Source organism: Equus caballus, chromosome 15 (genome assembly GCF_041296265.1).
Source record: "Equus caballus isolate H_3958 breed thoroughbred chromosome 15, TB-T2T, whole genome shotgun sequence".
Classification (NCBI taxonomy): Eukaryota; Metazoa; Chordata; class Mammalia; order Perissodactyla; family Equidae; genus Equus; species Equus caballus.
In genome coordinates this window covers 43,798,695-43,825,879 of record NC_091698.1, presented here as the reverse complement: position 1 = coordinate 43,825,879, position 27,185 = coordinate 43,798,695, and the positions used below count along the sequence as shown (strand labels likewise).

Here is a 27,185-nt window from a genome sequence, read left to right as displayed (position 1 = left end):
TAACCAAGAGAAAAGTCAGGGCTGAGAACTTGGCCCTAGGAGCCCTTGGTGTGCCACCCCCCCCCACCCAGGCCTTCTCGCCTCTCCTCATCCCTCAGCTCAGCCTCCCGAGAGGCCTGGAGGTGGCCCATGTTCTTAAAAGGCCTTATTCCCAGCCTCTTCCTTCTGGCATCTTCATAAGGTCTGATAAACAAAGGAATAAAGCCAGATAAGCTGTCAGACAGCTTTAATTAGGGTTAAATACGGCATTTGAAGCTGCCACTTTTTCTTTTTCCCATTTGAAGGACTTCCTCCTGCTTCCTCCCAAGTTTTCCTGTCTCAACCCCTTTCCTGAAGCCTTCCAGCCATGTCCTGTCAGTTCCTCTTCCTCTCAATTCCCAAAGCTCTCAAAGTAACAAGCAGATACAGTGCTTACTAAGCACGGGGCTCTGTCTATGCGCTCTACGAGAACTTAGGGCATCCTCCAGCAGCCTCAAGGGTAGACATTATTATTCCCTGTTACTCAGATGAAGACACTGAGGCACAGGAAGGGACAGTACCTTGCTCAAGGCCAAGCCAGAGTTCAAACCCAGGCAGCCTGACTCCGGAGCCCAGGCTCTTAACCCCAGCATGGTGCTTCCCAGAACACCTAGAGATGGCCGGTTGTGTTTCAGTTTTCATGGGGCTGTGAGTCAGGTGTCAGCTGGGAAGGGACCTTTGGGATCATGTAGTCCAAACCCTTCATTTTACAGATGAGGAAACCAGGTGCTGTGTCCTCAGGGACCAGCCCCAGCTTACACAGGACAAGCCCCAGAGCTGGAACCCAGTTTCTCCATCCCCATCCTGTGTCCTTTCAGCACCATTCATGCAGCTTGAGTTCTCATCATTCAGGTGTGGGCTCCCCAACAATAAAGGCAGGATTTGCCTTGTGGCCTGTAGCTAGGGTGACCCTATAAATTATTGTCTTAACTGGGCCAGTTTTCAGGGTAAAAGGGGACACTATTAATGGTTATGCTGCTACCATATGTAAACTGGGATTGTCTTGGGCAAACTCGGACAGATGATTGCCCTGCCCGTGGTGGGTGTCATGTGGGGTGCGTGGGGCAGACTGGGAGGGTCTGCAGCTGGACAGGGTGCAGAAGGACAGGCCCAAGGGGATTTGGTTCAGCAGGTGGACGGTTGGCAGAAGACAGGAGTGGGAAGTTTAGATGCCCCTGTAGGCAAGATGCTCAGGGGTAGACTCTGGTCCTGGCATGGGGCTGTCCAGGAGAGGCAGAGTCTGACCCCTAGGGAGCCTGGGGAACTGGCCTGGGCAGCCAGGTAATGCAGAGGAAATGATGGTGCTGCCAGGATCACGTGCAGTGAGGGCCCAGGCCTGAAGAACTGGGTCAGGCTCTGAGCATCTGGCAGTCTGGAGTAGCCAGTTCTTCCCTTTCACCCAGGTCACCCTTCACCCGGGTCCCTCTCCCCGCCTTCTCTCCAGCATTCCCGCAGCCCCTCGTATGTTACCATAGCAAATATATCTTGAGCACTACTCTATCTCAGTACTCAAGTAGCTGCTGGCATCACAAACACGAAGTCGGGAACATGGAGTCAGTGCCTTTAGTCCTCTGGGACCATTGAGGGAGGGCGAGAGACACAAGGTGACAAAAGTGTGTTGGCATCACCTGCCGAGGGATTTGGGGAGAGGCCATTTGCGCTGAAGGCAAGTGGGAGTTTATTAGGCCAGAGGAGGAGAACATTCTAGGCATGAGATCAGCACGTACACATGTTCCTAACCTTTTCAAGACAAATGCTCCTCAGATTGATATGGATGTGTGTGATTTAAGGGATTATAAATCTGTATAGTCATGTGTTGCTTAACGACAGGAACGCGTTCAGAGAAACACGTCGTTGGCGATTTCATCACTGTGTGAGCATCCTAGAGTGTACTTAACACTAAACCAAGATGGTACAGCCTACTACACACCTAGGCTGTATGATACTAGTCTTATGGGACCACCATTGTATATGTGTTCCATCGTTGACTGAAACGTCGTTATGCTGTGCATACTGTATTTTATTACATTGAAAGAAACTGCTTACTCTCTGTCCTTAGCTTCAGTTTGTAATTACTTATTGACATATTTGCCTCTTGACGATAGACTGAGCCCCTTGCAGACAAAGATTGGGGTCTTCTTTATCCCAGGATCCTCAGTGCATTAGTGCTCCATCAGTATGTGTTGGTAAATGAGCTGTGCCATGGTCATGGACATCTGGGATGTATTACTCCTTTGCCCTGCTGCCCCACAGTCAGAACAGAGCATCTGAGGACAGGAGGGTCCCAAATGCCCATCTCCTGGACCCCTGACAGGTGCTGCCACCTGAGGTCTGTCTGGCTGTAACTCGATGCAGCTGAGAGCAAGAACTGGAAGAACAGGAAACCATGTGACTCACGGATGGGGCAACAGGATCCTGGAGGAGTGGCGGGTGAGCCTCCTCCGTCAGCTCCACACTCGCCCTGGCGCCCCAGGCTCCTGAGCGCATGGTGCGTCAGAGCCGGAATCTCCCTGAGGTGGCACGGCGGTGGCAGCAATGAGGGTCTGCTGTGTTCCATCTGAAGAAAGCGTTGTGGCACATCTGTTACTTTTGGTTAGCTGTGTTTCAGAGGACAGGAGACTTAACGAATCCAGAATCTGCTGTGTCTTTTCCTCCCCGACTCATCTTTTTTTTTTTTTTTCAATCAGAAACACCTGGCCTTGTCTTGGCAACTTTACAGGCTAAACTTGCTCTTTGCACAGCCTTGGTCCTCCCAGGAGGAGTCTGTGAAGGCATTATTAATGAGGTCACTGACAGCAGATACCTGGCTTTGCAGGTTGGTTGCACCTGTGCCTCAGGTCAGGCCACTCAACTGGCCCCCGGATGTTGTGGGTCCTGCCAGGGACATCACCTGTGGCTTGGGGAAGCTTCTCCAAGCCTTGGTTTCCTCGTCAAAGATTTGCAGTAAAACACTGGCAAAGGAATAATGCAAAAATAGGAGATTCTTTTGAAACTAAGTTGCAAGCGTGTGTCAGCACATACTCCCTGGAAGGCTGCGTATGGCTGCATCTAGACTTTGGCTCTTCCTTTTGGTTTGACCTCTTTTGACGTCTTTGATCTCCTTTGGCCCTCTGACCAGTGCCCTCTGCCCTTTTTCCTTCTTCTATTTTTTTAATTAAAGTGTAATATACATAGGAAATAACACACTGGGTAACCACCACCCAGATCCAGTAACAGATCATAACCAGCACCAGCACTAACCCCCACTAAGTGTAATTGCTATCCTGACTCTACCAGCATAGATCTATTTCTGTACTTAATATAAATGGACTCATACGGCATGTTCCATTTGTGTCTGGCTTCTCTTACCCAACCTTATGCTGTGAGATCCGCCTATGGATGTTGTTACAGGTGGCGGTAGCCAGTGCATTCTTCTTGCTGTCCAGTGTCCCTGCCCTTTCACCCCCCAACCCTGTCCTGGCTGTGGTTGAATTAAAGGAGATGAAACTAGTCAAAGCCCTTCACTTCAAGAGGGTGTGGTCCTTCCCAAATTTCTTTCCAGAAGGCCAGGTTGGAGCCTTGGGGCCTTGGCCTAATATGTAGGTGACCTGGTTATATCTTCAGGACAAGAACGTGAGTGCTAGGGAAGCTGAAATTTAATCAGTTGGTCTTCTTGGAGTCTAGAAGAATCTAAAAGGTGGGAATTAGCTAGTGTTCATTCCAGGCCCCCTGGAGTTTTTCTAGGTATTAAATCAGAAATACCCAAAGGCTGGAGAAAAGAAGTCCACCTGTACCTCAGGATGCCCCTGTGACCCTGCTCCTGATGCTTACATGTTTGTGGAGTCACTTTCTTATTCGATTTGGTCACTTGAGTTCACCCTTCTACCAGGAGGGTGTGTCCTGTAGAAATGACTGGTGAACACTTGCTTGATCATGTATTATTTATTTTCTGTCTGCTTACTAAAAGGGTCAGGTGATGGTTCAGCTTTCAGTAAGAGAACTTCCTGAACAAGAGTCATGGAACAGGCAGTATTGATTACCAAAAAACTTAGACTAAAGGTAGTTCACTGGAGTTGAGTACAGAGCTCTGAGCTTCCTGACAGTCAAGGCAAAAAGGACAGCTCTCTTTGAGGGAGTCACCTGAATTTCATTGGCCCGTAGCAGGAAACACAGTGAGTCTGGGCAGCCACACTTTCTCCTGACACTAAACCCTGCAGAGAACTGACTGGTCGGTGAACAACACAGCAACTTCGTATGATGGGGTGATCTTTATGATCCTTTCCGTGATCCTTTGATTAAAATTCATAGGATTAAATCATACTAATATGAAGGTATTGCAGTAGGGAGCTAATGTAATGTAGTGAGGTGAGCAGTTTTCTGGTCCTAGAATTCATAATCTTGTTCCAAGATCTTGGGCTTGCCCACAACTTCTGAGCCTTTTCACACAGTGTCTCTACCGTCTCCAGATCCACTAACATGTATGTCATCTAGGTATATGTATGTCCTCAGCCCAGAGGCAATCGCCCCTGAATGCCAGTTTCATTGACCACTTACCCTGTGACGCTTCCCATGAGCTGCCTTCTACGGTGCTTACTTTTCTTTCTTTCTTTCTTTCTTTTTTTTTTTTGAGGAAGATTAGCCCTGAGCTAACATCTGCTGCCAATCCTCCTCGTTTTGCTGAGGAAGACTGGCCTGAGCTAACATCCGTGCCCATCTTCCTCTACTTTATATGTGGGACGCCTACCACAGCATGGCTTGACGAGCGGTGCCGTGTCCGCACCCGGGATCCGAACTGGCGAACCCCGGGCCGCCGAAGAGAAACGTGCACACTTAACCGCTGCGCCACCGGGCCTGCCCCTGTGCTTACTTTTCTTGATCTATTAAGACCCACCCCTCCATTCATTTCAGAGGCATTTATTGAGTCTATACTATGAATTGAGTTCTTTGCTATCTTGTAAAGTTCTGAGAGCAGGAATCTTGATTTCTTTAAAAAAATGTTTTGATTGTGCTACTATGTATATACATATCCATAGATATCATAAAATTTACCATTTTAAAGTGTACAATTGAATGACATTAAGTAAATTCACTTTGTTGTGCAACCTTCACCACTCTCCATCTCCAGAATTTGTTTCTTTTTAAATTATGCTTCCATGTACTCTAGTGCTTTGCATATAATTGGTTTTTAATAAAGGCTCTAAAACGGGGGACGCTGGGGTCCCAGCAGTGGTCAGGGATCCAGGGGTTAAGTGATATGACTCTTACAGATTTAGAAGTTGAAGTTTAAGGTTTTTGTCTAATTTCCTTTGAAACCACTTAAGATATTCAAGGTAGAATTTGTAGTACTTTATTTAACAAACTGTCAAAGTTGGAATATTGCTCTCTTCTAGATATAAATAGTTTGATCAGGACCATATTCCCACTGGGACCGGATCAGGTGGCCTCAGGATCCGGGCCGTGGTCACCAGCCATTCAATCAGACTTGGCCTGGAAGATGAGATGGGCCCTTCTGGACCAGTGGTAGGATTGTCATTTATTGTTTTTGACAATGGAGTGAGGCATCTGGGTGATCTAGTCTCAAGTGTGTGACCTTGGTCAAGGCTACTCCCTGGCCTCATTTTCTCTAAGTTCCCTTTCCGGCTCTCACCTCCAGGCCTTTCCTTTTGGGGCTTCCCCATACCTGGCTGGGGCTGTGTCTGCCCCACCTAGGCCACTGCGGACGTTGAAGTGGAGCCTCTGTGAGGGTGACCTTTTGCTCCCGCCATTCCTTACATCATGGCTATGACACAATTTCTCCTCCTTTTAGTGCTAGTCTGGAGGAAAATGCGGGCACTTAAGGAGCTGAGTTCCCCATTTGGGGTGTTAACTTATTTCATAAAGAGTGGGGTTAATTTCTCTTTAGAGCTTCTGCTGCCTCTATCTGCAATTCTAGAGAGGAAGAGGGTAGGTCAGACTGGTGTGATATGGGAAGAAAGAAACTGACCAGAATTGCCCAATGAGGAAGTTCTAATCTCAAGATTGCTAAACAGACATCTAAAACTGCTATCTCTTTAATACACACCCTTGCCTCCAAGCAGGCAGGTGGCCTTCCCACACCTCGGCCAGGCTTTGCAGCTGGGCTGCCTCTGGTTCCCCAGCCTGGAGTGCCCCCTCCTTCCCCTCTTTCCCCCTGATAGAGATTTAGAGAAGCAGCCCCATTGTGAGAGGCCACACACCCACCGCAGAGAGAGAAGGAACAATTTGGGGAAACAGCCTCTGTTTCATTAACCCCGAGGGTGACTAAGCAGGGTTAGGAAATGTCCTTGATCCTCCCAGGGTGCCACATGGCAGAGGGGAGTCTAGGAGAAAAAGAGGAGAAGGGGTGAAAAGAAAGGGGTGGCCTGGAGCTGTATGCTTCTCTCCCCATTTGTGCCAGCAACTCTGGTGTGGGGCTCTTCATCCTGTTTTATAGGGAGGAAACTGGGCCTCAGACAGAGACTGAATCATCCAGTGTGACACACCGGTACAAGTACTAGAGCCAAGATTTGCACACTGATTTTTCTGATGCCACAGCCTGTGCTTCACCACCACCAGCTATCAAGTGAGAGTTGGCATGAATGATTCTGCGTTGATAGTTTCCAACAACTTCAGTCTGTTTCCAACAAGGACAGGGTTTGTCTTTCCAACTCTCAGCACCCAGGATCCACACAGGTTATCTCACAGGGACACACTGAGCCTCATATCTTAACTATTGACTTGCAAAGATCCCAGGCAGAAAAACAGTAAAAATGACCTGAAGCAGTGTTGACAGGAGCACAGCCCACCCTTGTCACTTTATTGGCATGTGGATCCCAGCCCAAGGAGAGAGGAAGGTGTCTGAGCACCCAGCCCTAAAGGCATCACTTTGGTTAGTCTGCAATGAGGTCTTTGGAATTCCTGTTGTTTTTTAAAAGCACCTCCTGTCATTCTGATGTGCAGCCAGGTTTGGGAACTCTTATCCCAAGTGGCAGAATGGAGACTAGACAGAAGTCATCAGAAAGTTGTCTCAGATTGAGGAAAGACTTTCTAACAAATAGAACTGACCCGACAATAGAAGCTAACCAACTTAGAGAAGTAGTGAGTCTGTCATGCTTGGAAGCATTCAAACCTAGGCCATATGACTATTGGGGTGAGAGAGACAAACTAGACAAACTTAAATGCTGTCTATGTTCGGTGGATTTTGAACTTGTTACCCCTTTCTTTTTTTCTTTTGCTGAGGAAGATTAGCCCTGAGGTAGCATCTGTGCCAATCTTCCTCCACTTTATATGTGGGTCACTGCCACAGTGTGGTTGACAAGTGTTGTAGGTCCATGCCTGGGATCTGAACCCGTGAACCCAGGCTGCTGAAGTGGAGCATGCCAAACTTAACCACTACACCATGGGGCTGGCCAAGGGCCTTTGTAAGAGTGAGTATTTTTTAGCCATAGTCCTACTGCCTGGTGTCCATTTGATGTCTCCTAAGTGACTTTCTCCCATGACGTTGGCCTGGTGCTCCCACCCTCTGGCTGCACTGTGGGTGAAAGTTGACAGGATTCTGCCAACTGCATTTACTTTCTTCCCAGTCCAGGAAAACCATCTTTATATGGAAGGCTGCTTCTTAATTCTAACTTCTGCTTCCCTTGACCACCCTTCACCCAACACAGCAGTGAGGCCAAAGCTGGGTGGGGCCCAGTGGTGTTTTTAGGAAGCTGTGACAGTAGGTGATTAATCATCCCTTCCTGAACAGCTCTAATAAACCTGGGGTGGCTACATTATCATGCTGTCAAGGAAGGGAAATTTGGGACAGGGTACCACAATTGTATTTTTCACAGCTGTCTATATCCCTTCTTAGTCTCATGTGATGGAGAAGAAACCAAGACCTTGGTTTCTCCAAGAAACTGCAAGGCAGAGAGTGCCCGCCCACATCAAGAGGGTCCACAGGACAGGTGAGGGTGGTGGTTCCAAGGCCTGGCTTTAGAGCCAGACACACCTTAGTTTGAATCCCAACTCTGCCACTCACCACCAAGTTGACCTGTAAAACAGGAATACAGAAATACAATGGAGGTCAAGTCAGTAAAGCCATAGGATGGTGCCTGGCAGGTAAGAAATGCTTGGTAAATGTTTAGCGACTGTAATGATCATCATTATCATTTTCATCTGTCATAATTAACACTGAAAGATGATTATAACCTATTGGGTAGAGGGCAACATGACTTAGTAAAGGCTGACTGTTTAACTTGTTAGACTCTTCGAGGGTTAAGAAAGGGAAGTATAGGCTGGATTTCCAACAAGGCTTGTAGCAGCTTAAACATCAAAGTTAAACTAAAGACGGCTGCTGGAGAATTGTGGCCAGTCTGCTTTTGCTCTTTTGCATCTGTGACCTCACACTCCAAGAAGTGACAACTTCTTAACAAGGCAGTACCGGCTTTGCTCTCCCATCCAGGAACTCTTGCTTCCTTTGCAACACCCAGAGCCATCTATGGAGGCAGGGGGTGGGTGGCTTCTGGCCCTCTCCTTCTCTCTTTGGGAAAGTAGTAATGTGGGAGCTCCACTTGGTCGTGTGTCAAACTCATGATAACGTCCAGAGATATGTCTACTGCCCTTTGACATATCAGGCCAGCCCCGTGGAATGTGCCCTCCACTGCTTACCCTTCATGTGTGCGTCGGGGGATGACTGGAATAGAAGATGGCCTTTTGATGGACGTGGCCTGCCTGAATGCGCTGTGAAACCATTTGGCCCATACGGGCCCCGCTGTTCAGCAGAAGAAGGGCCTTCATCTAGCAGAGCAGACAAGAGCACAGATGGGCCGGGCTGCCCAGTCCAATCCCGGCTCGACCCTTGGCGTCTGTGTGACTTTGGGCACGTTGCCTTCCCCTTTCGGTAGAATGGAGGTAATAACACTGCCTACCTCACAGGGCTGTTGTGAGGATTAAATGAGTTGCTGGGTGTAATGGGTGTAAACCCTTGAGAACGGGATCAGTGCCTCATCAGGGTTTGCTGTTATTACTATGACCCATGAGGACATCTAAGGTTGTTCCCAGACGTGGCCTGGAGTTTTGGAGCTGGAAAAAGCAGAGTCCTTTCTGCTGCCTTAGTTTGCTGGTGAGGCTGCGAGGACCATGACCATCACACCTTGAGGGCACAGCTGGGGCCTGGCCCAACGGCCCTGATTCTATCCCTGTCCTTCCACGGTCAGCATGCTCTCCTGTCCTGGACACTGCTGTGGAGAGCAGGGATATTCTGGAAATGTCGGTGCCTCCTTGGGTGGATTCCTATCCTGATACGAGAAAACTGGGAGTATCCATGGCCAAGGCAGATGAGAACTTTCAAGAAGGAAACTGTCTGAGAGGGACTCCTGATGTTTCTCCTTTTCCCAGTTTAAATCTGGGAAAAGTTCACATAAAATAATCTTGGAAACAAGATCAATGAAGTAACTAGGGAGAGCTGCCCCTGCCCCAGCCTCTGAGGACAGGAGAGGTTGCATTACTCTGTAGATGGAGCCTCTGTTAGGTGTCAGGCACAGTGTGAGGCTCCAGGCATGCAAGGGTGTACAAATAGATATGGGTCTTCTTGCCCTTGGTGCTTATGATTTGGACACTAATAAATAGATATTTCCAAATTGTGGATGGTGCTGTAAAGGGAAAAGTTCTTAGAATAACAAGGAGTCCTGACCATTTATTAGGAAGATCAGAGAAGGCCTCTGTGGATGGAGGCCTGAAGGATTGCTAAGAGATCAGCAAATGAAGAGTAGGATAAGGTCTATAGAGCCTGTGTGAATGGGCTCCAAGGCAGGGGAGGGCGAGTTGGGTGAGACGGGGCATGGAACCAAGGATAGAGTCTGCACAAGGGGTGCAGAGGCATGCAACAGGATTAGGAGTGGGGAGAGGCCAGATCGTATAGGACCTTGGAAGGATTTTGGGTTTTGTTCTAATTAGAAGCCACTGCAAGCTTTTAAGCAAGAGAATGGTATATTGTGGCCGGGGGTGGAAAATGGACAGAAGAGATAAGAGTAGAATTGGGGATTATATATAAGTCCAGGCAAGAGGTGATGGCTGCTTGGCCTAGGGGGAGGGGAGTAAGATTGGCATGACTGGCCTCATGAAGTACGGGGGGAGGGGGGCAAGAGATGAGGGTCAGTAATGAACCTCGGTTCCAGGGATATTGTCACAGACACTGAAACTCAACCTTTCTGAAGAGAACTCTTCTCTTTCTTAATATGCCTTCATCATTCTCCAGAAATAAAGTTAAACCTGTTTTTCTAATTTTAATTTTTAGTTTAGTTTTTTTTCCCTGAAAGACAAAGTCTTGTCAAATAGATTCTGGTTAAATGATCTTTAACAACCTGTACAGAACAGATTGTATTCTTTTGAAGGGCTGAGTGATGATGTTCCATGACATAGATGTATACCGTAATTTATTTAACCAATGCGTCTCTACTCTTTCCCCTTCTTTCAGGTTGACCAGTATCTCTACCATATGCGTCTTTCCGATGAGACCCTCCTGGAGATCTCTAAGCGGTTCCGCAAGGAGATGGAGAAGGGGCTTGCAGCCACCACCCACCCCACGGCTTCAGTGAAAATGCTGCCCACCTTTGTGAGGTCCACTCCAGACGGGACAGGTGCTGCACCTGGGGGGATGGCTCTGGGTGCTCCATTACCAGGGGGAGATGTGGGTGGCTTTGCTCAGGGACCCAAAGAACTACATGCCAGTGAAGATTCTTGGGTTTCAAGCTTCAGAAAGCAACCCTGGCTGATTTAAGCATACAGGGAATTTAACAGAAGGCTGTGGGAGGGGATAGGCAGGAAGACTGGCAAGGGAGGCATCCTTGGCAGTCAAGGTAGAAGTAAATCTCTGTCATCCTACCAGGGCATGGCTGCCTGCCATTATTTCCCATCCGTGTGCTGAGAAAGGCTGCTTGGCTCAGTTTGGGATTTGGTAGTCCTGCTGAGATTGCGTACAATGATGGCGACAAATGGCAAATGTGCCTAAGGTGATCACATGGCACTCGCTCTCTGGTACCCCTAACCGGCACATTCCACAGGCTTGCTGGAGAAACAGTGTAGTACATGTTGTCCTAGATTGTTCTTGAACTCCATGAAAAAAAGAGTGCTAGAAGTCCAAATAAACTTGGGAGAATGCGAAAAGCCACGGCACATATTAAGGTATTAAAGGCTCTGAAGTTGTGCAATAAGAACTTGTCAAGCTTTGTTTAATCCCCTTGTTAGATACAGACTCTGTATTTCGTGATGCGCCACCCAGCAAGTGATTTAATCAAACCCAAGAAAGGTGAGCATGGGGGAGAGACTGAAAGGTGTTGAGGGGCGCGAGCAGAACTGTCGTGGGAATGCATAGCAGCAGCAGCATATGTGGAGGGGATGGGGAAGTGACGGGCATCTGGTAGAGCACAGGACATGGACCTGGTGGGATGTGGTGGGCAGGGACGAAAGAGGATTCTCAGGGGACGTGGATGTGGAGCCCAGCTGCCTGGGGGGTGGCAACATCCTCAGAGAAGGGAACAGATCTAAGTTGTGTCAGCTCTTTCACACTGAGTGTTGCATTTAATCCTCACGATAACCCTCCATTTTAGAGATGAGGTAACTGTGGGGCCAGCAGGAGTGAGGTGTGTGGAATAGCTCCCCACATCTACAGGGTGGGAGAAAGAAACCGAGAGGCAGCTGCCAGGGTGGTAGGAGAACCAGGAAGCTAGAGTCTGAGAACCTGAGGGAGGAGACTGCCGAGAAGCTGGTCGCTGGGGAGGCATCTGCAGAGGAGTCCTGGGAATGGGGATGGGGAGGGCACGGGACAGGGCTTGTTCCTAGGCCACTTGCCTTCAGCCTTTCCATCACAGCTTTGTCCTTGAGGCTTACCTGCCTGAGAGCCTCTAGGGACCTGGTTTGTCTAACGAGATTTGTACCTTTCTATGATTTCTAAAATGAGTGTGTGTTTGCTGAAGCCTTGGGACCTGGCCTGGACCCAGCACAGAGGCTGTGACCTTGTTCAGGATTGTTCTCTGAGTGTGTGTGTCTCAACCCATCAAAGAGGTCCTTTAGGTGAGGGGCCTCCTCCAATTCCTGGATATCGCTTGTATACCCTCTAGAATGGCACGTTTACTGTACCTTCCACTCCCTCTGCCTGGCAGCCACAGTTGCTTCCATTGTTTGACATTCCAATAAAGTTATTAGCTCCTTAAGTCTGGGGACCTTGTCTTTACTTCAGGGAGTAGCACTAAGCAAGTATCTTAAATATTTCCTGAACATATCTTATGGGACTAATGGCTTTTCTGAGCACCTATGTATAGTAACTTATTTACATTTCACAAAACCCTATAAGATAGGTACAAATTTTATTTACATTTCTTGTAGATGACGCATTTGAAGCTTGGATGGTCAAATAACTTGCCCAGGCTCACACAGCTAACGAGAAGCTGAGTCAGGATTCAAACTCACATGGGCCAAAGGTCAGGCATTGAGACTGTACCCCATCTATTGCGTGTGTGCGGGCACTGGTGGGCCTGTGTGCTCAGCACCAGAACACATGGCACACGCTCAGCTGAGATTTTTTAAAATGGGGTTGGGGCTGGATGCCTGGCCTGTATTATAGGCAGGTGCATCAGTTTCTTGGGGTGAACTAGGTATGGGACTGGCTTTTTACTTTTTCGTTGCTTTCCTGAGATTGAAGGCATGGAGACTCCCTCTGCCTCTTGAAGTGTGCACCGGTTACTGCACCGTGTGGCCATTGAGTCTCCTTCCCTGACCTCGGGCTGGAGTCCTGGGAGCCTGCCTGTGGCCCACTGCTTCCCCAGAGTGGAGCAAGCAAGTATGCTTTTGGCCTGTAGGAATGGGAGTTGCCTGGACCGAGGACTGGAGCCAGAGGCTGACTCCTGCAGCCAGCCTTCTGGGGTGGAAGGGTCTGGAGCAAGACTTGTCTGCCTGACCTCCTTTCCACACAGGAACGGGGAGATTTTACATGACTTTTGTGATACCCAGAGTGCCTCGTTATAATCTCAAATTCTACAGTGTAAATGGAGATGGTGTGTAGAAGGATTACAGTGTATTGGAATGTTTTGTTCACTGAAGTAGACAAAGTGCCCCCTAGAGTGCTGGAGCCCAGACTGTAGGGAGCCCGGCCCGCAGCTCCTTCGTTCCTTACTTGCTCAGGGAGTCTGTGGACCAGCTCCTCACCCTGTCTCTCTGGGAGTCACAGCCTTTTCTCCTTTGTAAGATAAAGAGGTAGATGCAGCAGTCCCAAACTGTTCTGCGTGTGTACTAGAACTAGTGGGTTAGTATATTTACTCACAAAGTTCATTGAAATATTGCGATGAGGGAAAAATCCTTAAAGTTCATCATATAGCTCAATTAATGCGGGAAACAGTCCTCTACAACTTATCATAAAGTTTGAGATAGATTTGTCTATACTGCCATGTGCTGCATAACAACATTTCAGTCAATGACTGACCGCATATACGACAGTGGTCCCATAAGATTAGTACCGTAGAGCCTAGGTGTGTAGTAGGCTGTACCATCTAGGTTCGTGTAAGTACTCTCTGTGATGTTCACACAATGACAAAATTCCCAGTGATGCGTTTCTCAGAACGTATCCCCATGGTTAAGTGACACATGACTGTACAGTATTCCTATTCTGTAAACTCATGTGTATATGTGTGTGTACAGATTTATAAAGTCTCAAGGACATATATTGAACTATTAATAGTGGTTATTCTGGGACGTGAGGTTGGCAATAACTAGGTTAGTTAAAAATATGTATATATGACAACTCAGCAATTCTACTTCCAATTATACGTTGAACAAACTCCCATATGAACTCAAGGAGACATGCCTAAGAATGTTCATAGCAGTGTTGCTTATAATGACAACATATTGGAAGCAGTTTATGGAATATCCATGTGGTGGAATACTAGACAGCACGTTACATAAAGGAGCCTATATAAATATGAATACATCTAAAAAACAATGAGTGAAAAATTTTTTAAAAATCCCTCAAAGCAGTGCTATACCTTGCCTATAGAGACACACAGATAAAATTATTAGAATATAAACTGGAAAATGTACACCAGATAAATGATAGGGGCTATTTCTGGAAAGAAGGAAAGGAAAATGGAACTGGGGAGGGGAACATGAGGGAGTGTAATTGAAAGTGGTCCACATCAAGGCTTTCAAGTTTATCATTTGTTAGTTGGGGCTGTGAGTTATGGAATATGGTGACAAGGATTGGTGACTCTTGAATAGATGAAGCCTATCAAAGCTGGAAATTCTCCTTTGTTGTTGGCACCTTAGTAAAGTGCTGAGATGAGGGACTGAGGAGCAGCTGTGTGCAGGGACGACGGCCTTTCCCCCAGATGTGGTCACAAAGCCCGTGGGGCCTTGCTGGTGCATCTGCTTCGCGGCCCAGGCCACAGTCTTGGCTTTGTTGCTGCTACGTGATTGTGTGTCTCTCCCATAGAAGGCTGGAGGCCTTTGCTCAATTGCTGCCTGCTCCAGGCTGGCCTCACTCAACCTTTCTCAGCCCATTGCTTCCCAGCGTTACTTTTCAGATCTGGAAAATTAAACCTCAGTGCTAAACCTCTGATCTAGAGGGACCTAATCTTTAAATCAGTGGCTCTAACTTTTCTAGACTGTATACTCATAGCGAGAAACATACATGTACATATTGATATACAACTGAAACAAGTTCCAGGAACCCGTATTCATTCTTAAATGTGACACAGTCAGATTATTATCTTCTATTCTTTAAAAAAGTTGCTAGTCAGGACCCAAGTTTTTTTCAGCTTTTATTTCGAAAGCCACTGCCTTAAATGCTCTTCACATGGTCTTGTCCTAGACGGGCATTTGTAGAAGTGCCTACTTCTTGCCAGAGATGAGAGGTGGATTCAGGGCAGTGTGCGGTGAGGGGTGGCGATCAGAATTCTAGGCTTAAATGGGGTTGAGTTCAAGCTGTATGCTTTAGAGCAGGTCATTTATGCCTCATCCTCCTTTCCCTCATTTGTAAAAAGAGGAAACACTGGAAGGTTGGCTGTCTGAGAATTAAGGGGACAGTCGGATACATGACCTTCTCACTTGTGTTGTGAATACGGTCCTAGGCAGCCACAATGCACCACAGCAGGAGGCACGCCCAGCACCATGTCTACCCAGATGGAGCCTCTGCCCCCTTCCCTGAGTTTTGAATTATTTTCACGGGTGAGTCAATGCCTGGCCCTTAGGTGCATCACTAGTGGCACGTTTTATGTTTACCTACCCCCTACACTGCTAGCACAATGCATTAATTCTTCTGTTAGTAACTCAGCCCTCGCTGTTCAGTTCGTTCCATAGAATCCCCTCTGAGGCTGGTCCTCGTGTCCTGCCTTTGAAGAGTAAAAATTGTCCTCGGGGAGATAAGGCTTACACAGATGAAATGATTACAGAGTGATACTGGGTCATATAACACAATTACACAATATGATAAAGAGAGACGAGGCTGGGGACAGCTTGCAAAGAGGCTGGTAAAACCCTGAAAAGAGCCCTTATCTTGGTTGCTCAGCATTATATCAACAGCCACGCAGTGGAGACTGATCAATAGCTAGCACACACGCAGGTTAATAACTGGGTTTATGTGGTGCCTATAATATAAACTAGAGATTGCAGTGATAAATAGCCACCATACAGTAGTCGCTAGAGTTTACGAAACATTTACATGCATCAGGCATTATGCCAAACACTTTACACATTCATTCATTGCATTGAATCTTGACCAAAACCTGTGTGTTTGTGTGTGTGTGTGTGAGTCCTGGGGAGTGGAGGGAAGGTGCTGGCTAGGGAGGTTATTAATATCTACCCTCTTTTAACAGATGATGAAATCTGAGTATCAGATTTCTAATAATTTACCTGAAATCATATGGCTAATCCATATTAAAACGGGATTTGAACTCAGGTCTGCCTGCCTGAAAATCTCAACACGCTCAGCACATTGAAATAACCACGTTTTAATCTTTTGAAGAGCAGTTTCACATCTCTGGAGCTAACGTTACACCTGTCTGTGACTGGCACATTTTTTGAGCTTAAGAAACATCTCCTGAGTATGAAGGCACCAGCACGGTGCTCTCTGATGGTGCTCCGGGAGCTTGGGGGCACTCAAAATGTGTTTATGTGCTCCCAGACCCTCCCTTCAATTGGAGCAGCTCTGTGTTTCTCTATTTCTATCTTTTGGCATTTGGCACCCTGTTGCTTAAGATGGTTTGAAAACCAATGATGTAGAAGATCAGATTACCCTCATCCTTGAATGTACCAGACACCAGCATTAACTGACTGTGTGATTTGATAGCTTTAGTAACATGGGGTCACTTTATTTCTGAGCTATTGAGTGGAGATGGTATTGTATTATGATGGAGTAGCTGGGATCCTGGAGCTTACCGGATGTTATAGGGACTGTGGTGGTTCCATGAACATGGGAAATAGGTGCCTCGAATCCTGTATCTGCCACAGGTAGTTTTACTGGATTACTCACTTGAGACCTGGAGGTTTATCTTTTTAGTCCTTTTCTTAGTTGGTGTCCATGCCATACATTCTTAGAGTGGCCCATTGCTAGCAGGCACTTGAAAACTAAAGGATAAACAAGGTCCCCCTCAACCCAGAGCCACTCCATGGAGGAAGATTGGAATGTTCAGTGCAGTCACCTGGGGCCCCTGGAAGCATTCCTGCTATTGCAGGGCAGGTAGGAACAGGTTCCTTTGGGGGCACTGAATCATTATAGGGCCACTTCAGAAACTGGATGTGAAAGTATGGATGTATGTCTTGTACCTCAAAGTTGGAGGCTGCATGTCTTGGACACTGGGTGACAAAGAAAAGCTGATGACCCCATGGTTGGATCTAACGTGGCCCTGGGGTGACCAGCCATCCCGGCTTTCCTGGGACTCTCCCAGTTTTAGCACTGAAGCTCCCATGCCAATCCTGGGCAAACAAGGGTGACTGACCACCCTACATGGCCCTGGAAGGTAGGCCTTCATCACTGCTCGGCTAGACCATATCGCAGCAGCCTCTCACCAGCCTCTCTGGCTCAAGACCCATCGTCCACAGTGCTACTGGAGCCCTTTTGAAAACACAAATCTGAGCTTCTGATTAAAATGCAAAGTCCTTGGCCTTAGCGTTTGCTGGGTGTTTGTAGCCATGTCATAGGAGTCCTGTGTTGCTGCCACTCCAGACATGCCATTCCTTGAGCACACCATGAACTTCCACATCTCTTTATGTGCCCCCTTTTCTCTCTCTGGCAACTGCATATCCATCCACTATGACCTGGCTGGCTCCTGTTGCCTCCCAAGAAGGCTCCCTTGTCTGAGCAGAAATAGTCGCTTCTGTAACACTCCTGTCGTGGTTCTCGCCACAGCGCACCTGGTTGCTCCCTTTCTTCCTGTCCAGTCAGGGACTTGGGTTGCATATGGCACTAGGCAGCTGAGAAGCTTTTAGTAACTGTCTTCAGTGCTCAGTGTTGAAATAACTCATTGCAGAATTGGGAAGTATTTTGTTGGGAGATCCTAGAATAGATTCAGTGTTTGACTCTCAAAGTAGTGATTTTTAAAACATTTTTGAAGTAGTGGACCCCACTCCCAACTTTAGACAGAATGAAATCTTTCATGTACGCCATATATAAGACAGTTAAGAGATAAAATTGGAACTGAGGATGTGGGAGGTGAGGCTGTGCCTTAATTGGCCTCTCTTAACCCTCACTAAGGGCAGAATTGGCCACCTTCAAGGATCCCCAGAACTCTGGGAATGCTCCATAAAATCCACTTGTTTAAAAAGGAGGCTTGTAGGGGCTGGCCCCGTGGCCGAGTGGTTAAGTTCGTGTGCTCCGCTGCAGGCGGGCCAGTGTTTCGTCAGTTGGAATCCTGGGCGCGGACATGGCACTGCTCATCAGACCACGCTGAGGCAGCGTCCCACATGCCACAACTAGAAGAACCCACAACGAAGAATACACAACTATGTACTGGGGGGCTTTGGGGAGAAAAAGGAAAAAATAAAATCTTTAAAAAAATAAATAAATAAAAAAAAATAAATAAATAAAAAGGAGGCTTGTGGAGCTTGTGATTCCAAAGAAGTCCATTTAATCATGTGAAGAACCCTGGGAGTGAGGGGTTGGGCTCTGGCTTCAGCCTTAACCAGCCAGGGCACTGCCACTTCTGAACGCAGGTGCCTTTGACAAAAGGGCCCTGCTGGTTAAAAATACAAAACCAAGCCAAATCTGTTTGCTGGTCACTCTTAGAGCACTCGTTGGCACACCACTTCAAGCTCCTGATGAGAGGAACAGGTGGCAATCTATTTTAATTAGTGGCAAGTACCTAATGATTGAAAATAGACCCTGTTGGAAAATTCAACTGGCCCTTGTCCCTCACCCCTCAGAAACCTCGTGGACATTGTCAGGTACCAGGCCACCTGGTAGTGAGTGACTTTAACAATGCTGGAGTGATGGCCTGCTCAAATTCATTACTGATGTTCCATCAACTAAGATGACGGTGACTTAGCGTTCAGGCGGTTAGTCAAATGCCATTTTAGTCCTCAGCCTTTCCCTGAGACAGGTGGGTTCCTAGGAGAAATTGAAGCCTCTTTAGCTTGCTGACCTTATGTATTTGATAAGAACCTCACTGAAAGTTGGCAGGATGACAGTGCTGGATGGGAAATGAGTCAACAAACAAACTCTGCCAAGGGGAACAACTTGAATCTTAACTGCTGGACAGTTTGATGGAGGATGGCACAACCTCATACTCCTATTGCCATTTTCCCTTAACTGTGAGCCAGCATCACTTCTTTGAGCACTTGTTTTCTTTTAGTAGAGGGTTGGTACCTCTTGTCCATTTTTGGAGGGGTATGCATTTAATTAGGAGACACTTCAGCAGAGAGGGCTTGGAGAGTGTCCGGTAAGGTTGGAACAGAGGTTTGGTACAAGTGTATGAGATGGCACCAATTTGTGGCTCCCAAAAAAAGCCTGCATTGACAAGCTTTAGCAGGTCCTGGGTTCCTCTGGGGAGAAGGGCATGTTGCCTCTTTCCAGTGGATGCGTGTCTGCCACTTCCCGCTCAAGTCTGAGAGCACTTTCCCATCTAGAAAGCCCCGGCTGGGCGGGGAGGGGTGGGGGCACAGTTACTGATATAGATTAGGGTGTGTTTGCTTTCTTTTTCATCACTTTATGGCTTATTTGCTTCCATCCTGGATTCTGAGCCAGGTAATCCTCAGCTTCCAGGAACCAGAGCCAGGAGAGATGTGGGTGTGGTGCAGTGGGACAAGCATGGGGCTTCAGGGTCAGTTCAAATCCAATGGTCATTTATCCCTGCATGACCTTAACCGGGTGACTCAACTGCTGAACCATAGTATCACTTCCTCTACTGCCCGGGCCAGCGTGGAGGCTGCTGGTGACCCCTGGGTTTTATGCTCTTGGCATTGTTAATGAAGAACTCCTTATTTGAGGGTTTACAACTTTCCCATGAGCAGCCCCTTTGCTCGTTGCAGTAGAAAACTTTGCTAGAGAGCCAGACCTGGATTTCAACCTTGGTTTCAATTCCTTGATCTGAACCTTCATTTTCTCATTTGAAAAATTTGGATTATAATGCCCAACAGGATTGCTGAGAATTATATGAATGAGATCATGTTTATAAAGAAAGTGGCCATCACTTAGCAAACATTAGTTTCTCTTCCATGGAAAACATCAGAGGGTCAGAATCTTCCCTCTGATCTACATGAAGGGGCTTTTTTTTTGAGGAAGATTAGCCCTGAGCTAATAGCTGCTGCCAATCCTCCTCTTTTTGCTGAGGAAGACTGGCCCTGAGCTAACATCCTCATCTTCCTCTACTTTATATGTGGGACGCCTGCCACAGCATGGCGTGCCAAGTGGTGCCATGTCCGCACCCGGGATCCGAACTCGGGAGCCCTGGGCCGCTGAGAAGTAGAACGTGCTCGATTAACCGCTGCGCCACTGGACCAGCCCCGTACATGAAGGGCCTTTAAGCAACTAAATCTTCCTCACGCCTGCCTCTGCCTTTCCATTGTTTTATCACCTTGACAATCCAGCTGTAGGGGGGAAAGTCCAAACTCTCTCCTAGGGACAAGAGAGATGAAGACAGGGTTCTGGGCTTCATTTTTCAAAAAAGTCAGATAAGAAAATGGAAGATGAATTTGGTCTTTTAAACAAAACTATGGCGAAACTTTGCTTCCCTTATTTTGGCAGTGGTGCTGGCCGCATTTAGGAGGAATTGGAGAGATTCAGGAAGGGTGGTGACCCCACATCATCTTCTTCAGAATTTCTTGGGAACACAACATAAGACCCAGAAACCATAAATATTTTGAAAACATAAAAATTAAACATTTCTGCATGGCAGAAATACTATGAACAAAATTAAAAGACAAGCATCCAACTGGAAAAAAATAATTCCAAATAGACAACCAAAAAACTATTTTCCTTATTATACAAAGAGCTCTTCTCGGTTACTAAGAAAATAATGAGTTTTTTTAAAGGCAGAAGACACTTATAGAAAAGTCACAGGAAAAGGAATTCAAAACCCCAGCCAAAAATTCAAAATGTCTAACCTTGCTCAAAAGAAAGAAACCAAGTTTAAAAAATGAGATACCACTTTGACCTAGAAGGCTGGCAAAGATTAATTGCTACATAGCATGGACTCTGGTGACAGCGAGACTCACCTGTTGGTTTGTGTGGAAACTGGTGAGAACTTTTAGGAAGATAATTTGGCAACATCTTCCAAATTAAAAATACATAACCTTAGAACTAGTGATTCTGACCCTTTTCTTGGAATGTGTTCGTTAACAACCTGCACTGTCTTTATAAAATAAGAATACCCAAGAAACATTAATAGTGGTTACTTTCAGGATGTGGAGAAGAAAAAGAGATGTTGGCTTTTGATTTTTTTCCACTTTTGTACTCGATTCAACTTTTAAAGATCAAATGTTTGTATTTTTTTATTTTTAAAAAGTTAAAATTGTTTTCCTGACATGTAAGTATGCTTAACAATAAAAGAATCTTCCCTCTGATCTGACAGTCTCATATATAAATCCCATGGTTGACACTCAAACATTTTGTTCAACAAATGAACCATCAGTGAGCAAATGCAATGTGAGATGTTTACTTAATACATTGCCTCAGAACAAACTATGATATTTAACAGAATGATCTTTCTGGACCTTGCTGGGTCCTCTGCCACGTGGCTTGTACTTTAAGAAACCTGCTACAGGCATACTTTCCTGCCTCAGAGCCTTGCTCCTGCCCATCCAGTCTGACTGTCCCAGGTCCACAGTGATCCTCCTTCACGCTCCATCACACACTCAGACACTCTCTGCTCTGGGCTTCTGGAATGTCCTGGAAGGTTCACAGTGGAGGCAGGACTTGAGCCAGGAGTAGGAGTAGGTAGGGATTGGAGGGGCTGAGAAGAACTGGGAGAGGAGCTACATTGTCAAACAAAGGAATAATAACAGTGACGAGAGCAGTCATTTATTGACGGCTTACTGTGTGCCTATATATTCACATATAACGTGTCCTGTATTTCGTGTAAGCCTCACGACCCCTGGGAGAAGTCAGCATTATGAGCCCTGTCCTGCAGGTGAGTTGCCATGCTCAGAGAGGCCACACAGATAGTGCAGCAGCTGAGCTGGAATTCAAGACAAAGCCTGCCGACCCATCTCTAAGGTCCAGCTCTTAACCGCTGCTCTGTGAGGGTTTCTCAGGCTTGGTGTGGAGCTGGACAGTAGGCGTGGGACCTGTTCACTGTCCCAAGGGGTCACCTCGGGATTTAGCTCCAAAAGTCATAATGCTGGGCCTGCCTCAGAGATTTTGAACTCTGGAAGGAATATAGTTCCTGGCTGTAGTAGTTGTGATCATGTGTATTTGTGGAGGGGGATGCTGGCGAGAAGAGATGCAGAGAAACGTCTGTTCTGTCAGAGCCTGAAGAGAAAGCACAAGTTGACATTCCTTCCTGGGAACAGAATTATCAACTGTAAATATTTGTGGTTTCCCTCAGTCCATCAGAAAATACTGCCAAACCACCCTTCTTGATGGAGCTGCGCCCCTCCGGTGAATCCAGCTGGGCTGCCCTTGAATCATACCATCGAGGGGCAGCCTCAGCCGCCTCAAACCCTCGTGGTCGCCAGTTCAGCGGATTGCATGTGTCCTGTCTGCAGAGTGCTGATGCAGGCAGTTCATCTTTGATTTTCCTTTTCATTCCCCATGATAACCAGCACATAGCTTTTTCTGCAGTCTGGCTGAGGTCCCACTACCGGGGGAGGCTCAGAACTAGAGTGCCTGGAAAAGTTGCCCATGGCCGTGAGGTGGGCAGAATCACCCTAGGTGGGGTTGAGATTGCCCCAGCTATCTAACAACTGTAGCTATTGGGAGAGGGGGGCTCCAGATGCTGGGGAGGGAATGGAAAATTAGTACCCCTGAGGAGGAATGCTGAAGTCGCTGGAACAGATTCCAATGGCTTTTCTTGGACTGTTTCTGCAGTCTCCCCTGGCGATGTTGATTTTACTTTTCAGTCCATGAAGCATCTCTAACACTGAGAGACTGAACCGTGGGCGTCAGGCAGTGTTTGCTAAGAGCCTGGATGGAAAGTTTCTAGTACTTATTGAGTGTGTCCTAAGTTCTTGGCACTGATGAGTGCTTGAGGCCCATTGTCTCATTTTTCCCCTCACAACAAGCACATGAAGTATGACTTCCTTGTTTTAGAGATGAGGCATCTGGGGCTGAGAGGCTCAGGAACTTGCCATGAGCAAAAAGTGGCTGGAGTTCTGACGTAGGTAATAGGAGCTTCAGAGCCAGTCTCTGTATATTGGTACTACCAGACCGTGACTATGTGGAGGCAAGTCCCTGGGGAATCTAGGGTGGATGATGTCCACCCCAAGTTGCCCCTCTGAAGTGTAGAGGCTGTGGGTAGTGTCCTTAGAGAGCCGGGCAGAGGTAGCTTTTCTTAGGGCCGAAGAGTTATTGCTGCTAAGGGAACCTGGGCCCAGAATAAACCCTCACTGGTTCATTTAGTCAGAGCATTTCCCTGACCCTACTAGCTATTCTGCCGTACTTCAGTGGCAATCTCCCATCAGGAAAGGGGCTGAGTGTTGACAAACATGCCGGTAAGTGAATCCCCCAGGAAATAACCCTGTATCCTTTGAGAAGGTGTGCAGCAAGGCAGTGGAAGACTGATAGAACCATTACTGATGGAGCCATTACTGGTTGAAGAGGCTGCCAAGGGGGTGAGCCCACCTCCTCCCCCAGCCCTTGCCTGCCCCGTCAGCCCCCAGCCCTAGCTTTGGCCTCTGCGCCTCTTCAGCACTTTCATTCTATGCCATACAATGGAGCACATCCCTTCAGCTAGCTGTATTATTGTCTAGAATCTGGATGTTTCCTGTCTGCACTGCTTGTTTCCTGGAGGGAAGGGACTGTGCTGTCCTGGTGACACCTGAAGATCTTGCCCTACATGTGTCTGTGGAGTCTCCCTTTCGACCCAGCTCTGTGACTTGTCCAAGTGGGACAGTGGAGTGGCCTGACTCTTGTCTTAATACTCTTGGGTCAGTATTTTCTCATATTTGAATAAGCCTGGGTTCTTTTGGGGGCACCTGCTTGGCTTATATGCTCGATCTCTTAATTTATTTGGACCCCATTCCACTCCATCACCTGACCCTCTCATTCTGCCATGGGATGTTGTCATCACTGTATGCAAACATTAAAAAGTAAATTTTGTATGGGGCTTACCATTTGGCAGTAGGTCCAGGGGCTCACAGGCTTGTAGCAACATGAGGAGTGTGTTGGGGACGTGGACTCCTGGCTCAGGACTTGATGCATCCTGTAAGCTCAATGGGGACTTGGCTGAAAGTCCTTGGGAAGTAGTCAGCTCTCCTGAGGGGATGGGCACCCCATCATTGGATGTGAGACTATCTCATTGTTTACGTGAATTCTAAAAGAGTATAAAAGTGCTTAGCATTAAGAAAAAGAATCAGACGATACATAAAGGTGCATGGAAAAAAGTCAGACCCACTGGCCGCCCTGTTACCCAGAGATGACCAGTGTTGATGGAGGGACTCATGGGTTTTAAGTCTTCATCTCAGTGAAGCAATTTGATCTTATCTTTCTCACACTAATAGTGGCCCTTCTTCTCTCTGCAGAACATGGAGAGTTCCTGGCTTTGGACCTTGGAGGGACCAACTTCCGTGTGCTTCGGGTGAGAGTAACGGACAACGGGCTTCAGAAGGTCGAGATGGAGAACCAGATCTATGCCATCCCTGAGGACATCATGCAAGGCAGTGGCACCCAGGTATGACCCTTCTCTCAGGGTGGCCACTGGGGCTCTGGGCCCCACAAGAGCAGATGTTGCTCCTTCTCTGTGGTCCGGAGGGAGGAGACCCTGCCTGAGGCTCGGATTTCCTGAACCCTCTCTCTGTGGTGACACTCCTCCATACCTGGAGGCTAGGTGGGGCGCCTCCATCTAGAGAGGTGCGCATGGGCTGGAGAGCAGGAAGCATGTGTGTGAGAACCTGGGGTCTGGATGTGCTGCAGTGGGAGGTGTGTTTTGTTTTGTTTTGTTTTCTGAGGAAGATTTGTCCTGAGCTAAGATTGGCCATGCCATTCTTCCTCTTTTATTTTTTTAGTATGTGTGCCACCAATACAGCATGGCTGCTAATAAAACAGTGTAAGTCCATGCCTGGGAACCGAACCTGGGCTGCTGAGGCAGAACATGCTGAACTTAACCACTAGGCCACCAGGGCTGGCCCGGGAGGTGTTTTGATTTGCCATCCCTTTTAAGGTCTGCTTGTGTGCACTGGTTGTTGAGGAAAACCTGCTATTAGGAGGCTGGACCCACACTGCTGGACACCTGTGGTTGTTAGTGGTGTTATTGAGTGGTGAGTCAGTAGGATACGCAATTGTGGTTTGACACCACCACCTGCCACTGTGGTCATTCTGCAGCCCTCTTTGACGCAACAGTTGTTGCCCTAGTGTTGCATGAAAATGGAACCTACTCCTTTGCCTCTGTGGTTATTTGCTTTCTCCTCTTGACCATCTAAAACAGAAGAGGTCTGGGGCCGGCCCTGTGGCACCGGTTAAGTTCACATGCTCAGCTTCAGTGGCTCAGAGTTCACGGATTCAGATCCTGGGTGCGGATCCCAGGTGCGGACCTACACACTGCTCCTCAAGCCGTGCTGTGGTAGCAACCCTCATACAAAACAGAGGAAGATTGGCACAGATGTTAGCTCAGGACCAATTTTCCTCACCAAAACAAACAAACAAAACAGAAGAGGTTTTGCACACAAGGATGGGAGCCTGTTGAGAAAACACCAAAATCCAACTTTGGGATGTCTGTCCTATTTGGCATTGCAATGGGCACCATGTATTTCCACATTGGCCTTAAACCATGCTTAGTCATCTCCATATCTCAGTGGATTCTAGAGACAAGTTTTATACTCAGCATCTACACAATAAAAGGAGTGGATGTGGAAGAAATGTGAAATCCAAGTAAGAATCCTCTCTGTAATAGTAAGAAAAAGATGAGCAAGGATGGAACTGCCATTGCAATAGTCTCCAAACATGTATTGAGCATCTGCTATGCATTGGGCACTGATCTTTGCTGGGAATCAAAGTCCTGGCCCTTTGCCTCCAGGGCTTAAAGCCCAACTGGACCAACAGGGTATACATACCCCCCACAGAAAGTAATAAATGTTGTGTTGTAACAGATAGCAGCCAACAGGGGGAGGAACTGACACATGATGACCTCATGTGTGTCAGGCAGAGGAAAAGCACTTTGTATGGATTTCCTCATTTTATCCTCACACTACAAGGCTGGGTGCTCCTGTTATCTCCACTTTATAGATGTGGAACTGGGCTTTGAAATGTTGAGTGACTTGGCCTTATGTCACAGGCATGGGAGGGGCCAGAGGCAAGACACAGAGCCAGATCAATATGATCAGAGCCTGTGTTTGTAAACTCTAGGGGGCTCCGTCCACTTTGTAGGCCGTGTGATGTGGTCCACATGAAAGGTGTTTCCAGGAACTAGGCAACGTGGTGATCCTGGGTCCTGACTACCTGCTCCCGCTTCCAGAGAGGGAAGCACTCCCTGAAGGGGCTGGTGCTCCTGCAGACATGAAATCTTATGGAGGAGGCCCTTTGGGGGCTCTCCCTCTCAAGAGTTCCCTCAGGGAAGCCCTCCTACAGAGGGGACACTCACTGCCACCACACCACAGGTCCAGCCTTTATTCTCTGTTCTTGGGTGTCCAGGGAAGCTGGTATTCCCTTCACCTGCTCTACAAAGGCCTTCGTTGGGACATTCTTTCTGCTCCTTCTTCAGCTTCTCTCAGTTCATGGTTAGGAGTCACCGAAGACATTCCAGGACACTGACACAGGTATAGGGATCACTCTGGGCTTGAGCGCTGGCTATTGCTGCTGTATTTTATGCCCAGTGTGTTTGCAATAAAAGAGTGAATGGGAGATAAACAAACACATGGGTAAGGAGAACAGTGGTTACCAGAGGGAAAGGGGGTGAGAGGGGTGTGTGAAAGGGGTAAAGGGGCACATATGTATGATGATGGATAAAAACTAGACTATTAGTGGTGAGCACGCTGCAGTCTATACAGAAACTGATATATAATGATGGACGCCTGAAATTACACAATGTTATAAACCTATATGACCCCACTAAAATAACTTAAAAAAAAAGAGAATGGAGAAAATGGAATCCAGGTAAGATGCTCTTCCAGCATAGGTACCTCTTGGGCCTCGGGGCTTGGGGCAGGTGGAGCCTTCTTACTCCCACTGCACTGTCCTTCGCACCATGCCAGCCTCCTCTCGGGAAAGGAATTTTGGACCGTGGGTAGAACATGTGGGGGAGATATTTTTAGACCCTTTCGATGTCTTTGGGGGTAGCCCCGAGTCAACCTGCTTTCCTTGTTTTAATGCTGGGGATAGACAAGGGAGGCCAAGTCCCTGGGATTATGGCATTTTAGCTCTGCTGAGGTTGTCACATAGCTTCGGTGTACATACACAAAATGTTTTGGTCCAAATTAAAAAAAATTCTGTGAGATCCACCTGGAAGAAACTATAAAACAATTGTGATATTAAAAAAGTTTCAAATAAATGGAAAAAGGGCTATATAAAAATGAAATATATAGCAAAGTAGAAAAAATATAGGTATTTCACCCTAAGGAAGAGAAAGAATACTATATGC

At 47.3% G+C, this 27,185-nt stretch overlaps 1 protein-coding gene across 4 annotated transcripts in view; it reads left to right on the top strand.

Annotated features, from left to right (window-relative positions):
* The window catches only part of HK2 (hexokinase 2), an 80,777-nt gene that overhangs the window by 30,309 nt on the left and 23,283 nt on the right, over positions 1 to 27,185 (top strand). For all 4 annotated transcript variants that reach the window (XM_070234710.1, XM_023618373.2, XM_023618374.2 and 1 more), the window contains 2 exon segments: positions 10,451 to 10,613; positions 24,136 to 24,284. In XM_070234710.1, the coding sequence (XP_070090811.1) occupies positions 10,472 to 10,613; positions 24,136 to 24,284 (291 nt within the window). In that variant the 5' untranslated portion in view covers positions 10,451 to 10,471.